General features: G+C 39.4%; 1 protein-coding gene and 1 pseudogene across 1 annotated transcript; both read left to right on the top strand.

Moving 5' to 3' along the window:
• LOC131299616 (putative disease resistance protein RGA3) overlaps positions 1–15,214 on the top strand; it is a 32,644-nt pseudogene extending 17,430 nt beyond the window's left edge.
• Positions 7,550–10,136, top strand: LOC131326921 (putative disease resistance RPP13-like protein 1). Its single transcript, XM_058359836.1, has one exon. The coding sequence runs from the start codon at positions 7,584–7,586 to the stop codon at positions 10,134–10,136; it is 2,553 nt and encodes an 850-aa protein (XP_058215819.1). The 5' UTR covers positions 7,550–7,583.
• Positions 15,215–16,535: the final 1,321 nt, after the last annotated feature.

Below are 16,535 nucleotides of genomic sequence, written 5' to 3'. Positions count from 1 at the left end.
TGGTGGTGGAGCTCCGCCCATTTTTCTTTGGAGGAGACTAGTGGAGATCTCGAGGGGGTGAGGTTTTTAGGTACGAACGAGGCGGTCGAGGTGGAGGAGCCGCCGTGGATCTGAAAATCAAGTTCACGTCAGGTTCACCAAATTGTGGGGCTCCATTTTGGGTGGTTCGTCCTTTTTGAATGGTGGTTTGGGGCTTGCTCTTGTCTCCTTCGCCCAGTCCTGCAAAACGAAGCACGACTAAGAGACCACACCGGAGGTTCTCCGGGATGGCCCTCCGGTGCAAGAGTCAGTTTTCTTGCAAGGAAGAGTTAGAGATTGGGAGCTAGGGTTTTCTTTTTGCGTACCTATCCAAGAAGGCATAATGGGATATTTATAGGAAACCCTTCGCTTGGACTCCAAGATTGCACCAACGCTCGACACGCGTCGGCTGATGTCACTGTTGCATCACGTTTAGGGTTTTGCAACCGTTTTCATGATGAGCTGGCACCTTCACGTGCCACCATCATTGTTCTCATAACCGTTCGGATGACATCACGACCATCATCATAGCCATGAATGCTGTTCTGACGCGGATGAGCTGGACCGTCGGCCAAGCCATGCTCGGCACCGAGCATGTTGTGGGACCTTCGGCGGCTATCGAAACGATCGTATCCTCCTTCCCGAGCAGGTGTAGGGAATGGAGTATTAAAGAAGATGTAATTAGAGGAACCCTCGGCAAAAGGAACCCTCGGCCACGGTTACTAGATCACGCTCGGAATGGAACGAGCCATTCTGCTCGGCCTGCTATAGTCACCACAGACCTCGTCACCCATGCTGTCCTGCTCATATCCTTCATCAGAAGGGACCAGTTTAAGTTGGGCGAGTGAGTTCACCCCAAATTATTTGAATCACAACTCGAGCTCGTCTCAGTCGTGCTCAGCTGAGTGATCTGCTCGTATTCCAAAACACAATTGCTGGGTAACGGCCAATACTATCTTTGGAAATATAGGTGAGGTTGAAACTTGGTTTCCTAGAGTGCAATGATCTCATGCTTTTCACATAATGATTATCGGAACAAAAGCTATTTTGATGTTCATTAACATGCTTGAATTTGGAGAACACCCAAATCAGTTTTGCTTCGAATTTACGGATACAAAACAAATGGATGTTCCTAGCAGCAAACACCAACTCTAAAGCAGCAAAAGTGCATGTAATGGAAACTAAGAGGAAAATCGTCAAACACGTAAAATGCATACACATTACGAACAAGATTCACATGGCCCATACGTAAGCAAATTGTACAAAGACAATGATGGACCAAACCCCAAGGTATGAAAATTGCGATTGACATATTTTGTCGAACACTTGATATGCACAGCAGCACAAGGAAAAAACACAAAAGGAAAACAAAGGAAGAAGTAAAGAGAAATGCACAATCCGAATCCCACCAAAGAACTCTAGAAGAGGGGGGAAAGCAGTATTGAAACAAAACAATCTGATTTTTGTTGAAAGAGAAGGGGGTGTAGAATTACCTGAGATAGCACAAAGACGAACCAATTTGTCTCCCGAGTCGTCCTTCACAACAGGAGGAACTTCGGCAAACTGAAATCAAAACGAACCAATAAATTTTTGGTATTCGTTAAATTTGGAAATTTGTTAGGGAGAAAATACAGATGGAGGATTTCTTACCGAGACTGATTTTAATTGGCGGGAATTGCAAGATCGAATTTAACTAAAACCAAACGTGCTAAATAATCGTTAACTTGATCACCCTTTGGAACCACCGAAGGGGTAGCCTGGATGGGTCAGCTCACCGCACCTCCCAACGGAGACTAGGCTTCGAGTAGGAATAGCAACGGGGCGGGTTTTGCCACACTCCGCTCCAGTCCCGAAAAGTTAGCCCCACTCTCGACCCCAGACCGGATAATTTATGGGTACCCCGCCCCATCCCGCTCATTTTTTTTATTTATTATTATCTAAAAGTAAAATAGAAGAAATAATTAATATTTTATGTGGTATTTTAGTTCTAAGGGTAAAAATACAAGAATAACAATAACTTTTTATGCATAAAATGATTCCCAATGCTAAAGTTTGATGAACTTTTGCATGTCATAAGTATTTTAAAATTTTGTTTGTCAACCCATTTGTATTGCACATTGTGCGTTATAATTGGTTTGAAACTACGAATACTTGTCTTTTGTTTGTTAGTTCATGCGTTCTTGAATGCGACATCTTGATTCATATCAGAGAGATACTTGTGGAGTATTATATTTGCAGTTGTAATATGGAATCTACTATATTTGCAGTATTGTTACTACAATTCGTTTATCCACGATATATTTCTTCCTTAATTAGATTCCTTGTTAAAATTACCTTATCAACAACCCATTTGTTGCTTTTGCAGGATCATATCACAAGCGTTTCATTATGCCCTCCTTGTTCCAACAAGATTGTCAAACTAGCACCCAGTTAGTCAAAGATAAAATAGCTTTGTAAACCAACACCCATTTAGTGTTTGTACTAGTAGCTTGATGTTGGATGTTCCTAAAAAAAAGAACTACATTGCGTAGAATAAATAATGACAAATTTTGCATGAAGTTTAACATAGGTTGCAATTTTTTGATGATGAGATTATCTCAAGGAACATTAGGGCCTCGTTTGATAAAAGTATTAGAGGGGTGGGATTCGTAAGGAGATGGGATTAAAATTGGAATTGGTAATGAGAAGGGATTGGTAAGGAAATGAGATTGGAGATGAGTATGTTTGTTTGAGATGAGATTAGATGATAGGATTATTAATATCATGTTTGTTTCATATGGGATAGGATTGGATTGATAGTATACATTTCCGTTTTTGCCCTTCACATGGGATAAGATTGGTAAGGAGATGAGATTGATGAAAGCTATTTTCGTATTTGTGCATTGGCAAGGAGGGGATTGGATTGTTAATACCAAGTCCCCCAAGGAATTGGTAATACCCCTGATGAGGGGATTCACATACCCATGGGACTTATAGTCCACACCTTCATTGTGAAAACAAACAAAGGATTAGTAATCCCTTGGGATTATCAGTCCAATCCCAAGGCTGAAAGAGATTAACAAACGGGAGACGTCGTGTTTAGAAGCAATCCAATACTCTTTTAGCCTACTGCTACCCGAGGATACTAGATCCATCGCTCGAACAACTACGTCAATACGCCTTCAAAAAGTTCGAGAGCTTCCCGATATAAAGTATTAGAAGGCTGATCCATACTTAGTTGACAGGAAACAAAGTATTGCAACTATTTAGGTGTTGGTGTGTTCTTTTTGTTCGATCTGCTGATGATGAGTGATCCAGAGCAAAATGAGTCCTTCGAGTGAACTTCCATTTATGTTGTTATTTAGAAATTTTTGAATTTTCATTACAGGCTCATTTTTGTGTAAATAACCCAGGATTTATAAATAGTCTACATGCCACGTGCTCGACGAGCTCAACTCACGAGTTCTACGCGGTAAACGTCTCCGATCGTCGAACCGATGCCGACAAGGCCTCGACGGAGCTGCGCAGCACGAAGCTGCATAACACAGTCCCCCAGTCAAAAAAAAGTGAGTATCACTACCCGATGGGGTATCGAAGTTTCACTTTAGTTATTGGGCCTTCTTTTTTTCAAAAAAGAAGAAGATGCATTTCCACTAACAGGAATAAGAGAAAGTAAGAGAGAGAAAAATAGTTTCACACTTTCACTCAACAATTGAGCCTTCTTTATGGTGGTAGGAAGACTCTCTCATCACACAATCAAAAGTAAAAAAGCTGAAGATGCACAAGTTGGACCCCTTCTTCTAACTTTTTTCTGATAATCGAATGTTCGGATCAGCTTGCGTGCATCTCGATTAATTCCGGAGTCTTGAAAGGAACTACTGGACATTACCTCCTGTGGCTTCAAACCTTGGAATATTTGGCCACTGTGAGACCCTTCCTTCTTTTAACTTTAGGAAGATGGTGTGATCTAAAATTGAAAGGACAATGAGAAACAGAGAGAGGCCAGGGTTAATGTTGCATACGGGAGAGAATTTATTCGCAACATAGGTATGCTATATCGATCCATTCAAGTATCATTTTATCGATGTTCCTCCAAAAATTAGCGATGTATCATTTTGATTCTCAATACAAAATTGTGTTCCAAAGTTCTAAAAAAATAGTTGGACGGAGTTAGCTACGAGGACCATTTAAACACACATTTCAAACTTCGATGCTGAAATAGACAGTACACAATTTTTGTATTGCAGACTAAAACGACTATCCTCTTAGTACTTTGGGGCTAATGGTTGATTTAAGCTGACAAAATCTGAAATCTCATATAGATTTAGAGGCTTTTCAAAAAATATAGTTTTATATAGAGGTATTTTGGGTCATGTAATCCTAAAACCATATCATCCCCACAGTAGCTTAATCACATTCAAATGATATATAACAATTTGGTCGAGATTGAGTGAAGTTACTCCTGTAATTGAAAAAAAAAATGAAAAAAGTAAGTGTCATTTTATGTGCCATAAATCTGGAAGAGTGAAAGTGTGAAACTATTTTCTCTAACGGGAATAAGAGAAAAGTAAGTTTTGATACCTGGAACTATCTTGTTGCTGGAATCTGATACCTGGCTTAGTTTTTTTACTACACTTTTGATACTTGGCTTAGGTTTTTATATTTTTGGAATATGGAATCAAGTATTTACTTGTCATGACGAATTTGGTTGATGCGATCTGTGTATAAAAGCGGAACCGAACTGCGACTCATGGTTCGAATTAGAACCGGACTGTGAGACTTGTGGTCTGGACACGGATTGCATTTTCTAAAAATTGTGACTTGCGTCCGATCTGATTCAGAACTTGTGGTCTGGACACGGATTGCATTTTCTAAAACTTGTGACTTGCGTCCGATCTGATTCAGACCATGCACTGCCCTATCCCTTCCCCGCTTAGCCAATAATCCTTCCCCACCTTCAAACTTGTGTAAAAATGGATTTTTGAAGGGCAACAAATAACTTTTTTTTTTTTTTTGATCCGAGGCAACAAATAACTTGTTATCTTTTTTCATCATCCACCCAATTTTATCCACTCATTTAAACTGTCAACCAAACTAAGTATAAAATGACCTCCTCTCCTCAATTAACCTCTCCTTCTACCATATCACCCAGCATCTCCAATCCATCTCTAAAATGCTAAAATGGAAAATGGATGTGACATATTAGAGGAAGATTTTGTAATTGATTCCCACTCACTTTATGAGAGAATTTAGGAGAGACCCATCGTACTTTTTAAAGATTTTGTCTCCAAAATGAGAATAAGGTTTATATATTTGGAGAATCAAAAGCAATTAGGAGACCCAAATATCTAAAAAGTACGATGGTTCCTCTTAGATTCTCTCATAAAGTGCAAAAAATAGGAATAAATTATAAAATCTCCCTCTAATATGTCATATCCATTCTCTATTTTAGCATTTTAAAGATGGGTTGGAGATGCTCAACCACCATTTCTATTTGATCCCCAAAGCTAGACTGACTAACAAACAGGTTCAGTGTTAAATTTTTATTGATACATAAAAAGGAGGACAATTATTAAAATATTCGATAACAAATTAGATGAGCAAGTGTTAGAAACTAATTGGCTTATTTGTATGTATGGTTCCCAAAGAATTTTCGAAATTTCAATTTTGTCCCCATTGTACAAAATGCGTCTATTGAGTCCCCAATGTTAACAATCCGCTTTAGAAGGTCCCTGGACCAAACTCCGTTACATGTTGCCGTAAAAAACGAGGGCATTATAGTCAAATCCCTTCCATTCCTCACTTTCCCTTTCTCTCCATTATCAATGGAGATTTACGGCTTCTCCTCTTCTCTACACCTCCACTCCACTGTGGTCCCAAAAATCAACCCTACAAGAAGAAGAAGATCACACAAAACAATGCCCTTTAATTTTGGAAACTAGCATACCTGAAGAATATCCCCAATGTTGATAACAACCACACCCTCCACCGACTCCACATCCACCCACTTCTCCCCAAACTTCACCTTCAATGCCCCGGCCACCTCATTCTGCACCAGCAACTTCACCAAATCCCGGATCATTTCTGATTTCCTCCAATTTCTTAGCAAATTAACCACAAAGCATAATGATTTCCAATAAAAAAAACACCAGATCCAACCTAGATAACCAATAATTTTTTCTTACATCGTACACTAGAATGATACACACCAAGGTAGCCAATAAGCGTAGCCATTGATGGTAGTGAGATCGTATATGTTCAGGTAAAACTGAAACGTTTCCCGTTTTTGTCTTCCTCGGTGGTATCATTCTGCACAACATTTTTTTTTCTTTTTCAACAAAGTTTCCTCTCTGCTTTTTTCCTTGGAATCCAAACATAGAGCAAGGTGTAATAGGGCGATTCCTCCGATTTTTCGTTAGGAAGTGGAAGAAAAATTCATAGGAATTCCGGGGGTGAATTGGGCTTGGGATTTGTTGAGTTCCTGTTTTTTTTTTCTCAATTTCTAGATTCATTAATGTTTTGGGTTTGCCCTTTGAAGAACATAAGTGACAGCGGCGAGTGTGCGTCGAATGGCGTGGAGGCGGGCGCTATGGTTGGTGACATGGAAAAACCCGATGGTGGACGTGGCGCGTTTGATTTAGTCGGTTAGGGTGGGTTTGGGGGCTTCGGCTCCGTTCCGCAACTCAAAATAAGTACTTATTTTTTAAAAAGACAATTTTAAGCTCAAAAATAATGTGTTTACATAAATAATTTTCCTACCACTATGAATCTTGTTTGATAGATCCCATCAAAATCTTTTATACGGTGCAAAAAAAATTAAAAAATTATTTTTCATCTACATTATTTTTGAGTTTGAAAATGTGAAATAAGCTGCTTATTTTTTAAGAAAGTTTTTGGAACGGGCTCTTAGAGGTTGATGACGGGGACAATGTGGGGGAAATGAAGGGGAAAGAGGGGAATTGTGGGGGTTTGACTATAATGCCCTCATTTTTTACGGCAACATGTAACGGAGTTAAGCCACGGACTTTCTAAACGGGGATTATTAATGTTGGGGACTCAATAGACACGTTTTGGGAACCTTCCGTATAAATAAGGCTCCGTTCCAAAACACTTTCTTAAAAAATAAGTACTTATTTTACATTTTTAAACTCAAAAATAATATAAATGAAAAATTATTTTTCAATTTTTTTTCACCGTATAAAAGATCTCAATGAGATCTATCAAACAAGATCTATATTGATAGAAAAATTATTTACGTAAACACATGATTTTTAAGCTTGAAATTGTCTTCTTAAAAAATGAGTACTTATTTCCGTTTTCGGAACGGGACCTAAGCTTTTCTAATTTTTAAAATTTTTTATACAACAATTACATAGCACACTCCCGTTATTGACCTCTCTCAAGTGAGAGAATTCAAGGAGAAGGGCCCCGCATTATGCTTTTCTCACCGACAAAGAAAAGGTCAAAAGGAGATTAATTTACCCGAAAGAAAAGAAAAGCAGATTCCACTTCCCAAGTAACAAAACTCCATTTGTGAAGGCCTGCCAGCATTAACACAAATTCCTTTTCCATAGAGCAAACAAAAAATGGCTGAAATTTTTCTTGGCGCTTTCGTTAATGTGCTATTTGAGAAGTTAGCATCCGGCGATCTTTGGAACTTTGCACGTAAGGAGCGGATTCATGCTCTGCTTCTGAAATGGAAGAGGATGTTGGAACAAGTTGAGGCGGTGGTTGCAGATGCTGAGGAGAAACAAGTCACTGATCGGGGTGTTAATTTGTGGCTGGAGGATCTTGAGGACTTGAGTTATGATATGGATGACGTACTGGACGAGTTTGCAACAGAAGCTTTGCGACAGAAGGTGATGGAAGTGCCTCGAGCTAGCACCAGTAAGGTACGTAAACTCATACCTAATTGCTGCACACATTTCAATCCAAGCACTATTGTGTCTGATTCTAAAATGAAGTCCAAGATGGATGAGATCACTGCGAGGTTGCAAGACCTTTTTGATCGATTGAAGGGGCTTGGTTTGAGAAACATTGCTGCAGGGGGGTCTGGTAATGCTTCACAAAGACAACCAACATCCTCGTTGATAATTGAACCTTGTTTATACGGTAGGGATAATGATAAAAAAGTGATAATAGAGTTGCTCCTAAGTGATCAATCTGGTACTAACAAAGTTGGTGTAGTCCCGATTGTGGGTATGGGTGGAGTCGGCAAGACCACCCTTGCTCAGATGGTCTACAACGACGAGATGGTGGACAAGCATTTTGAGATGAAAGCATGGGTTTGTGTATCAGAAGTGTTCGACATTGTTGGAGTGACAAAAGCTATTCTTGAGTTTGTCACTAAAAGGTCGTGCGAGTTTAAAGCCTTGGCTCAAGTTCAAGATGAGCTAAAAAAGGCTTTGGCCGGGAAAAAGTTCTTGATTGTTCTTGATGATGTGTGGAACAAAAACCATAGTGACTGGAGCAGTTTAAAGAGTCCTTTCAATGATGGAGCCCTAGGAAGTAAAGTCATTGTAACAACACGCAATAGGGATGTTGCAAATACAATGGCTGGAGCCAATAGATATGATCATTTCCTAACAGAACTATTAGAGGATGATTGTTGGTCAGTGTTTGTACAACATGCATTTGAGGATAGAAGTATGGCTACAAATCAAAATTTGGTTTCAATTGGTCGAGAAATTATCAAAAAATGTAAAGGCTTGCCTTTGGCTGTTAGGACACTCGGTGGCCTCCTACGGTGTAAATTGACAGAGGTTGAATGGAAAGGAGTATTGAACAGTAAAATGTGGGAGTTATCAGACGAGGAAAGTCATATTCTTCCAGCTTTGAGATTAAGTTACTATCACCTCCCTTCATATTTGAAGAAGTGTTTTTCATATTGTTCCATATTGCCGAAGGATTACGAATTTGAGAAGGAGGAACTAGTTTACTTGTGGATGGCAGAAGGCTTAATTCCAAAGCAAAAAGGACAAAAGGAAATGGAAGATCTTGGGTGCGAGTACTTCCAAGAATTGTTATCGAGGTCATTTTTTCAACTATCACGTAGTAGTGAACTCTTTGTTATGCATGACCTCATCAATGATTTGGCTCAATTTTTTGCAAAAAAAATATGTTTCCGGCTGGAGGATAAGCTAAAAGAGAGTGAGGGGGATAAAAGTATCACTAAGGCTCGACATTCATCTTACATGCGCGGCCTTCGCGATGACATAAAGAAATTTGATGCCTTTCACAAAGCCAAAAATTTGCGAACTTTTTTACCATGTGGGTCTAGATATCAAGATGAGTCCTACTTGACTAGCGACGTTCCCCTTCGTCTGCTACCAGAGCTCAAACGTTTACGTGTGCTTAGTTTGCGAAGATATCAAATAGGTGAACTTTCCAATTCGATTGGGGATTTGAAGCATGTGAGGTACCTTGACCTTTCATGTGCCTTGATTTTAATGTTACCAGAATCAATAGGCACTCTCTACAACCTACAAACGCTAATTTTGAGAGATTGTAAAAATCTTAAGAAGTTGGCTGCAAACTCTAGTGACTTGATTAGTTTGCGTCATCTCGGTGTTACTGGTGCAAATTCCTTACAAGAAATGCCACCAAAAATAGGAAAATTGACAAGTCTTCAAACTTTATCAAACTTCATTGTTGGCAATGGTGGCGGGTCTACGATAACTGAGCTGGGCAGCCTGATTCATCTTAGAGGGACACTTAGTATATCAGGGTTGGAGAATGTGACAGATGCTCTAGATGCGAAGAGGGCCAACTTGAAGGATAAACAAGGCTTAAATGTGTTATTGATGAAATGGAGTACCGTATCCGATAATGCTCGGAACGAAAGTGTTGAATCAAAAGTGCTTGATATGCTAGAACCTCACAAGAAGTTAAAAGAGCTTTCCATTAATGGTTATAGTGGCTTCACATTCCCAAATTGGGTTGGGAATTCTTTGTTCTCTAACATGGTCTACTTGAAGTTCCAAAATTGTGAAAAATGCACTTCCTTGCCACCTTTGAGACAGTTACCCTCGCTTGCAAAACTCTATATTCAAGGTATGAAGGCAGTATGTAATGTTGGACTTGAGTTCTATGGGTCGGGTTTGACGGCGGATTTTTCAAATGGGACGGAAGAAAGGTAAAAAGGGATAAAGGGATAATCGCTCACCACCCAAGTTAGAAAGCCAACGGGATACAGATATCACCACCCGAGGATTTAACTAGGGATACAGAACGTAGAGATCGCTCACCACTCAAAGGAATCCACCTAAGAAATACAGAAACGATGAACAAGAAGAATTATCTTCTCACAAGCCAAAGACTATTTTAATTCAACACACCCTCTAGATTTCATTCATAGCAACCTAATTTATAGGCACACTTGGAACATCCGTCCAAGCATAGGAAAAATAAACTTAGATTTTCAAAGCTAGAATTAAATGAAAACAATTACTTTGAATACAGAAAACTAGGTAGACTCTTTGAATGACTAAATGACTCTTCGAACGACCAAATAACACTAAAAACTATGAATAGATATTTAGACTAGAAATTAAAAGACATGATAAAAAAAACTCCTCATTTTTTAGTAGAACCATTAAATTTCTGCATCATTCTCCCCTGGTTGAAAAAACTCGTCCTCGAGTTTCCAAGGCTTGAAACTGTTTAGAACACCAAATCTTGTCTGCATCAATCTTGTACTTGAAATTAATTTTTTCGTACCTTAACTTTAAAATGTTGCCAAAAACTGAATGAATGATTTCCTTTAAATTCTGCTCTAGGTACGTAACCCATGGATTCTTGCTTGAATAGCATGTTGAATGCTGAAGACGGGCTACGACCTTGCCAATCTTCACACAAACATCCATCCAATCAGTCCATCGAGTTAAAATAATGTAATCAAGAATTAGCTTCTTTATGATCCATGAATCAGATGAATTGATGAAGTCCATTGGATAGAAAGGATCTTCATAATAGTGATTGTCTTGAAATTTGTTTTCTGCGGCTTCAACAATTTTCTCTTGAACATCCACTTTCGTATCTTCAACCATTCGAACGCCATTGTCATCTCTAGTATCATCCACTAAGTGTAGAACATCATCGGCTTCATTCGGATACTCGTCAAATTTAGGAGGTGAATCCCAATCAACCTCTCGATCAATTTTAATTCCATGTTTGACAACATCGAGAAAATCTCCTATGTCACCTTCAACAAAAATTTCTTCAATGACTTCTTCATCAAAAATTGGTGGCTTATTCCAATCCACAATTAGATCTGAAACTTTTTTCCTTGTGAATGGCCATGCAAGATCATAATCATGTATTGTTGCTGACTCCATAAAACATGGATTTCGAAAAGCTTGATGCTGCTCCTCTAGCTGATGTTGAAACATTCCAGCCATGACAACCCAAGAGCTCTGATACCAAACTGACGGCGGATTTTTCAAATGGGACGGAAGAAAGGTAAAAAGGGATAAAGGGATAATCGCTCACCACCCAAGTTAGAAAGCCAACGGGATACAGATATCACCACCCGAGGATTTAACTAGGGATACAGAACGTAGAGATCGCTCACCACTCAAAGGAATCCACCTAAGAGATACAGAAACGATGAACAAGAAGAATTATCTTCTCACAAGCCAAAGACTATTTTAATTCAACACACCCTCTAGATTTCATTCATAGCAACCTAATTTATAGGCACACTTGGAACATCCGTCCAAGCATAGAAAAATAAACTTAGATTTTCAAAGCTAGAATTAAATGAAAACAATTACTTTGAATACAGAAAACTAGGTAGACTCTTTGAATGACTAAATGACTCTTCGAACGACCAAATAACACTAAAAACTGTGAATAGATATTTAGACTAGAAATTAAAAGACATGATAAAAAAAACTCCTCATTTTTTAGTAGAACCATTAAATTTCTGCATCAGGGTTGCCCAAATCCTTTTCTAGCTCTAGAGATTTTAACCTTCGACGACATGCCCGAATGGAAAGAGTGGACTCCTTTTGGAGCTCAAGCATTTGCTCGCCTATCAGAGCTCTCCATTAAAAGATGTCCCAAGCTTTTGCATGAGTTGCCAAGAAATCTTCCTCGGTTAAGAAATTTGTATATTGAGGAGTGCCCGGTGTTGGTGGTTGCGTGGATCCCAAGCCCTACAGAGTTGAATGAAGTGAGAAATACTCTTCACTTTGATTCACTTGTGTCCTTGCATCTAAAAGATGTTTCGATTGCCAACTCCTTGGATAGTTCAGAAGTTGGTGATCAAGTAGTGCTCAAAAACTCATGCCATAGCCTCTTGAGCTCGCTGACTTCCCTCAAAATGGAAAATTTTCAGGGTCACAAATGCCTACCGAGTTGGGTTTTTCAAGGGCTGACGAGACTCCAAGAATTATCCCTCCGCGGTTTCGAAGAACTCACAACGTTGTTGCCGTCTACGCTGAAAGAGTTGCTTATTCATGAGTGTGATGGGCTGGTGTCCCTACCTGATTTGACGTTGCTGAATAATCTTGAGAAGCTGTGGCTTTTTTCCTGTTCATCGCTCACGCACTTAAGTTCCGGAAGTGGGCTCCCGCCCGCTCTCAAAGAACTAACGGTTAAAAGGTGTGTAGAGCTAAAGTCACTAATAGCAGAGGAGGGGATTAAGATCAATTGTCCGTCTCTTGAATCTGTTGAGATCATCGGTTGTGATCACCTCAAAACCCTACCAGATGTCATGCAAAATAATAATGGTCTCAAGAATCTCAGTCGACTGGTGATATATGGGTGTGGTAATCTGGAGTCCCTTCCGGAAGGATGGTTTCCCACAACCAATTTCAGGGAATTTGATATCTATAGCTGCAAGAAACTAGAGCCCCTTCCAAACCACGCGTACAACAACAACCGCCTCGCTTCTGTTGAACAGCTGTCCGTAGATGGTTTTCCTGCGGGTACAAGACTCCTCTCCCACGTTTGGGATGAAGGAAGTTCCTCTTACTTCACCAACCTCACTTCACTTCATATCAGCAATTTCGACATCAATAAGCTGTGTGGCTTGCACCGATTGTACTCTCTCAGAGAACTCTTCCTTTGGAGTTGTGATGGGGGGTCCTTTCCAGAAGATGAGATGTTGTCGTTTCCCTCCTCTCTGGTCAATCTGGACATCGATAGATTCCCAAATCTGGAGAAGCTATCTTTCAAGGACTTTGAAAACCTCTTCTCTCTTGAAAATCTTTGTATCTGGCATTGCCCCAAGCTCACGTCCATTTCAGAGCTAAGACTGCCTCCCTCGCTTTCGGATTTGTCGATCTTTGACTGCCCCAACCTCGCATCGTTTCCGGAGCAAGGGCTGCCTCCCTTGCTTTCGTATTTGTATATCAGTCGCTGCCCGTTTCCGGAGCAAGGGCTGCCTCCGTCGCTTTTGGATTTGTCAATCTCTTAATGCCCCAAGCTCGCATCGTTTCCGGAGCAAGGGCTGCCTCCGTCGCTTTTGGATTTGTCGATCTCTTACTGCCCCAAGCTCGCATCGTTTCCGGAGCAAGGGCTGCCTCCATCGCTTTTGCATTTGTTTATTAAAGAATGTCCGATACTGAAACGACAATGTGAAAAGAGGAAAGGCCAATATTGGCGCTTCATTGCACACATTCCTCAAGTCATGATCGACGAGAAATTCGTCTTTGACCCAACAATCGATTGGCCCAGGTGCGTTAACATCCCCTTTGGCTTGTTAGTTCTACTGATTTCGCTACATCACTGACCCACTGCACATGTACCACATGATATCTTCATGTTTCACACCCAGTTTGGCAATTTGACATTCCGAGGATAGGAAATGGGCATATATGTACGAACAGACATTGTAAAAATTAAAATGATGCAAACACTGTTCATGATTCTACTTTTTTTTTTTGCAACGGAATTGCCATGAACACCAAATTGAGCTTATTGGTTTACTGAGAAAAAAATGAAACATTAATTCTGGTCACCTTGCCAAGAACGTAGAAGAAGTCTTCATTGGTACTGTATCTACTTTAGGCCAATATTGTATTTGCCCAGTCACTCGGAATTACAAATTACTAGCACATAACTGTTGCTTCGACATATTATAATCAAGTTGTTATGCAATGATTTTGAAAGATGAAACTTGTCAAGAGAAATTTGAAAGATGAAACTTGTCGAGAGAAAATCAAGAAGTGTGTGTTTGAACTTATGTATAGGGAAAAATTAGTTATAGAAGTGCATGTATTCCTGATAGATATACCAACAATAAACCTAACTTCTCCCATAACCATTCTTGAATCACAAGTATACATAACATCGATAAGCAAGATTTAATACTTACGTTGTAACATTTGAAGCTTTTTAATGTCTGTACGAGAAAAATTTCTGGTGCGGTCGTTGATCTAGAGTAAACGTGTAGTATTCGTGATCAAGCTGTTATGACTGATCACGTAGTTACAGTTAAGTGTTTTTTTTTTTTGTGTGTGTATTTCATTACCAGATTTCGTTCTATATTTTCATTGCTGCACTTATGAGAAGCGGAGTTATGCTTCTTTGTAAGACGATTTGCGTGGGTAATACTTTGCAACAAGAGGAAGAGAGATGCGATTCAATGCTGACAATTTTCTTGATTAGAGACATTCTGTCACTTCGAACAGAGGCTGATGCTTTCTCAATTTTGTTTCTTTCTTTTTTTCCAGGTGATAGTTGACATTGATGGTGATATTGCTGGTATGGGATATGACCTATTCGGTCCTCACGAAAAATCAATATGTGCTGCTCTTGTTTTTGGCTCCATCTCCTCCTCATTTGGAATCAACTATAACTGCAACGCTCTATCTTTGCTCATTAGTTCTTCAGGTATCCTTGTTTGTTTGATCATCAACTGCGTGTGCATGTCTAAGCGTTTGTATATGTGTGTGGGGTATTTGGGCCCGCCTCTCGTGTTAGTGTAGGTGCTTATGTATGTGTGTATTATTTTGATGAATTGTGACTGAGTGAGATGCTATTCGTACCCAAAAACTCTGAAAATGAGTATCACTGGCATTGTTAATTCACACCCCTCTTTTTTCTGGCTAGTGTATCAAGCTTGTTAGTCGTTGCTGTAAAATTGAAGAAAAACGCTAGACATAAACAAAAAGGCACAAAGACTTGCACACGCACGTTTTGGGTACGAGCCCAATATGAGTGTGTGCAAGGGTTCTATCCACGAGTGTGTGTCTAACATTCTTGAAAGCAGTCCACTAGCCTAGATATCAGCTCAACAATTAGATAAAATGAAAGACTGCGATCAGAGCAGCAAAGTCCACATGCACTTGTAAGAAAGGGTGAACTGAATCAACCGAAATCACTGGCATGAAAAATTGATTTGTTTGGAATTGATTTGCTATTGATCTGGTTTGGTTTTAGATTTCTTTTTGGAGAAACTTAAACTGATTCAGTTATGGTTTTAGTCTAAGAAAATTGGGAAGAAAAAAAATTGAGTAAAACAAAAACATAGAACACTAAGCCAAACCTTACACCAGGTTTGATCAGAAAATCTTTTCATTGCAACTTTTTATGAGTTAAATTTGGCATGGAATGCACTGTCAAGTCTATCGTCAATTGACATCTAGATTTTGAGAATCAATTTTCTCATGTAATACTCACATGACCGATGTCTTGAGGGGAACGCGACATTCCACGGTCCCATTCATTAATTCGATTCTTTTAAGGTTTCGATGTTTAACCACTAAAAATAAAGTCAAGTTATAATTAATAAATCATATTGCCTTGAGATATAAGATGAATGTGACCGTCCATTTTTATCTACAACAATGATTCGACAAATGGATTTACCAATATTTCACTAGCTGAATTATTTACTTGAATGAATTACTCAACAAGACTCATGAACAGTTCAAATCGTAAAATAAAAGACAATGCGAACCCCATGTGATGATATGTTATGCTTCTTTATGAAATTTTGCACTTTTTAGTAGAAGCAACACTAATCACGACAAATATAGCTTTTAAACCAAAATATCCAAACTGCAGTGACCGAGATTACAAGGCTTTCTTTCATAAATTTTTCACATAACCCCCAAGCCATCTCCACATATCCCCTTGGAGATACTGCTGCAAAGGAAATGGAGCTAATTCTTGCTGGTATGGAAATGGCTTTCTCCTTCTATGGGAAAAAAATATAAAGCAAGGAAACCTTTGTATGAGGTTCATAGGACACCCACCAGTTATACCTAAACCCATACGATTTTTTATTTTGTTTCTTTGGATTGGCAAATTAATTAAGGAGGCTTGAGTCTATCTATCAGGGGTAATCCGGCCTACACCGCTACGCTCCCCTATGAAGCACCGGCGTACTTAAGAGGTTGCTATATTCGTGTCAGATATACCGGAGACATGCCAAAATCAGTATGGGACATTTCAGGTGACTTTTCTGTGCAACCTAGTGCCTATTCATATGTCAAGGTCTGCTTTGTCTAGGATTTGATCTTGATTCCAGCCCTTGATGTTCGAATGTATCTTCTTGTCATTTTTCTTCATCTGATGGCCAATGG

Source organism: Rhododendron vialii, chromosome 1a (assembly GCF_030253575.1).
Source record: "Rhododendron vialii isolate Sample 1 chromosome 1a, ASM3025357v1".
NCBI lineage: Eukaryota > Viridiplantae > Streptophyta > Magnoliopsida > Ericales > Ericaceae > Rhododendron > Rhododendron vialii.
The sequence above is the reverse complement of the archived record's forward strand: the minus strand, read 5'-3'. Positions and strand labels throughout refer to the sequence as shown.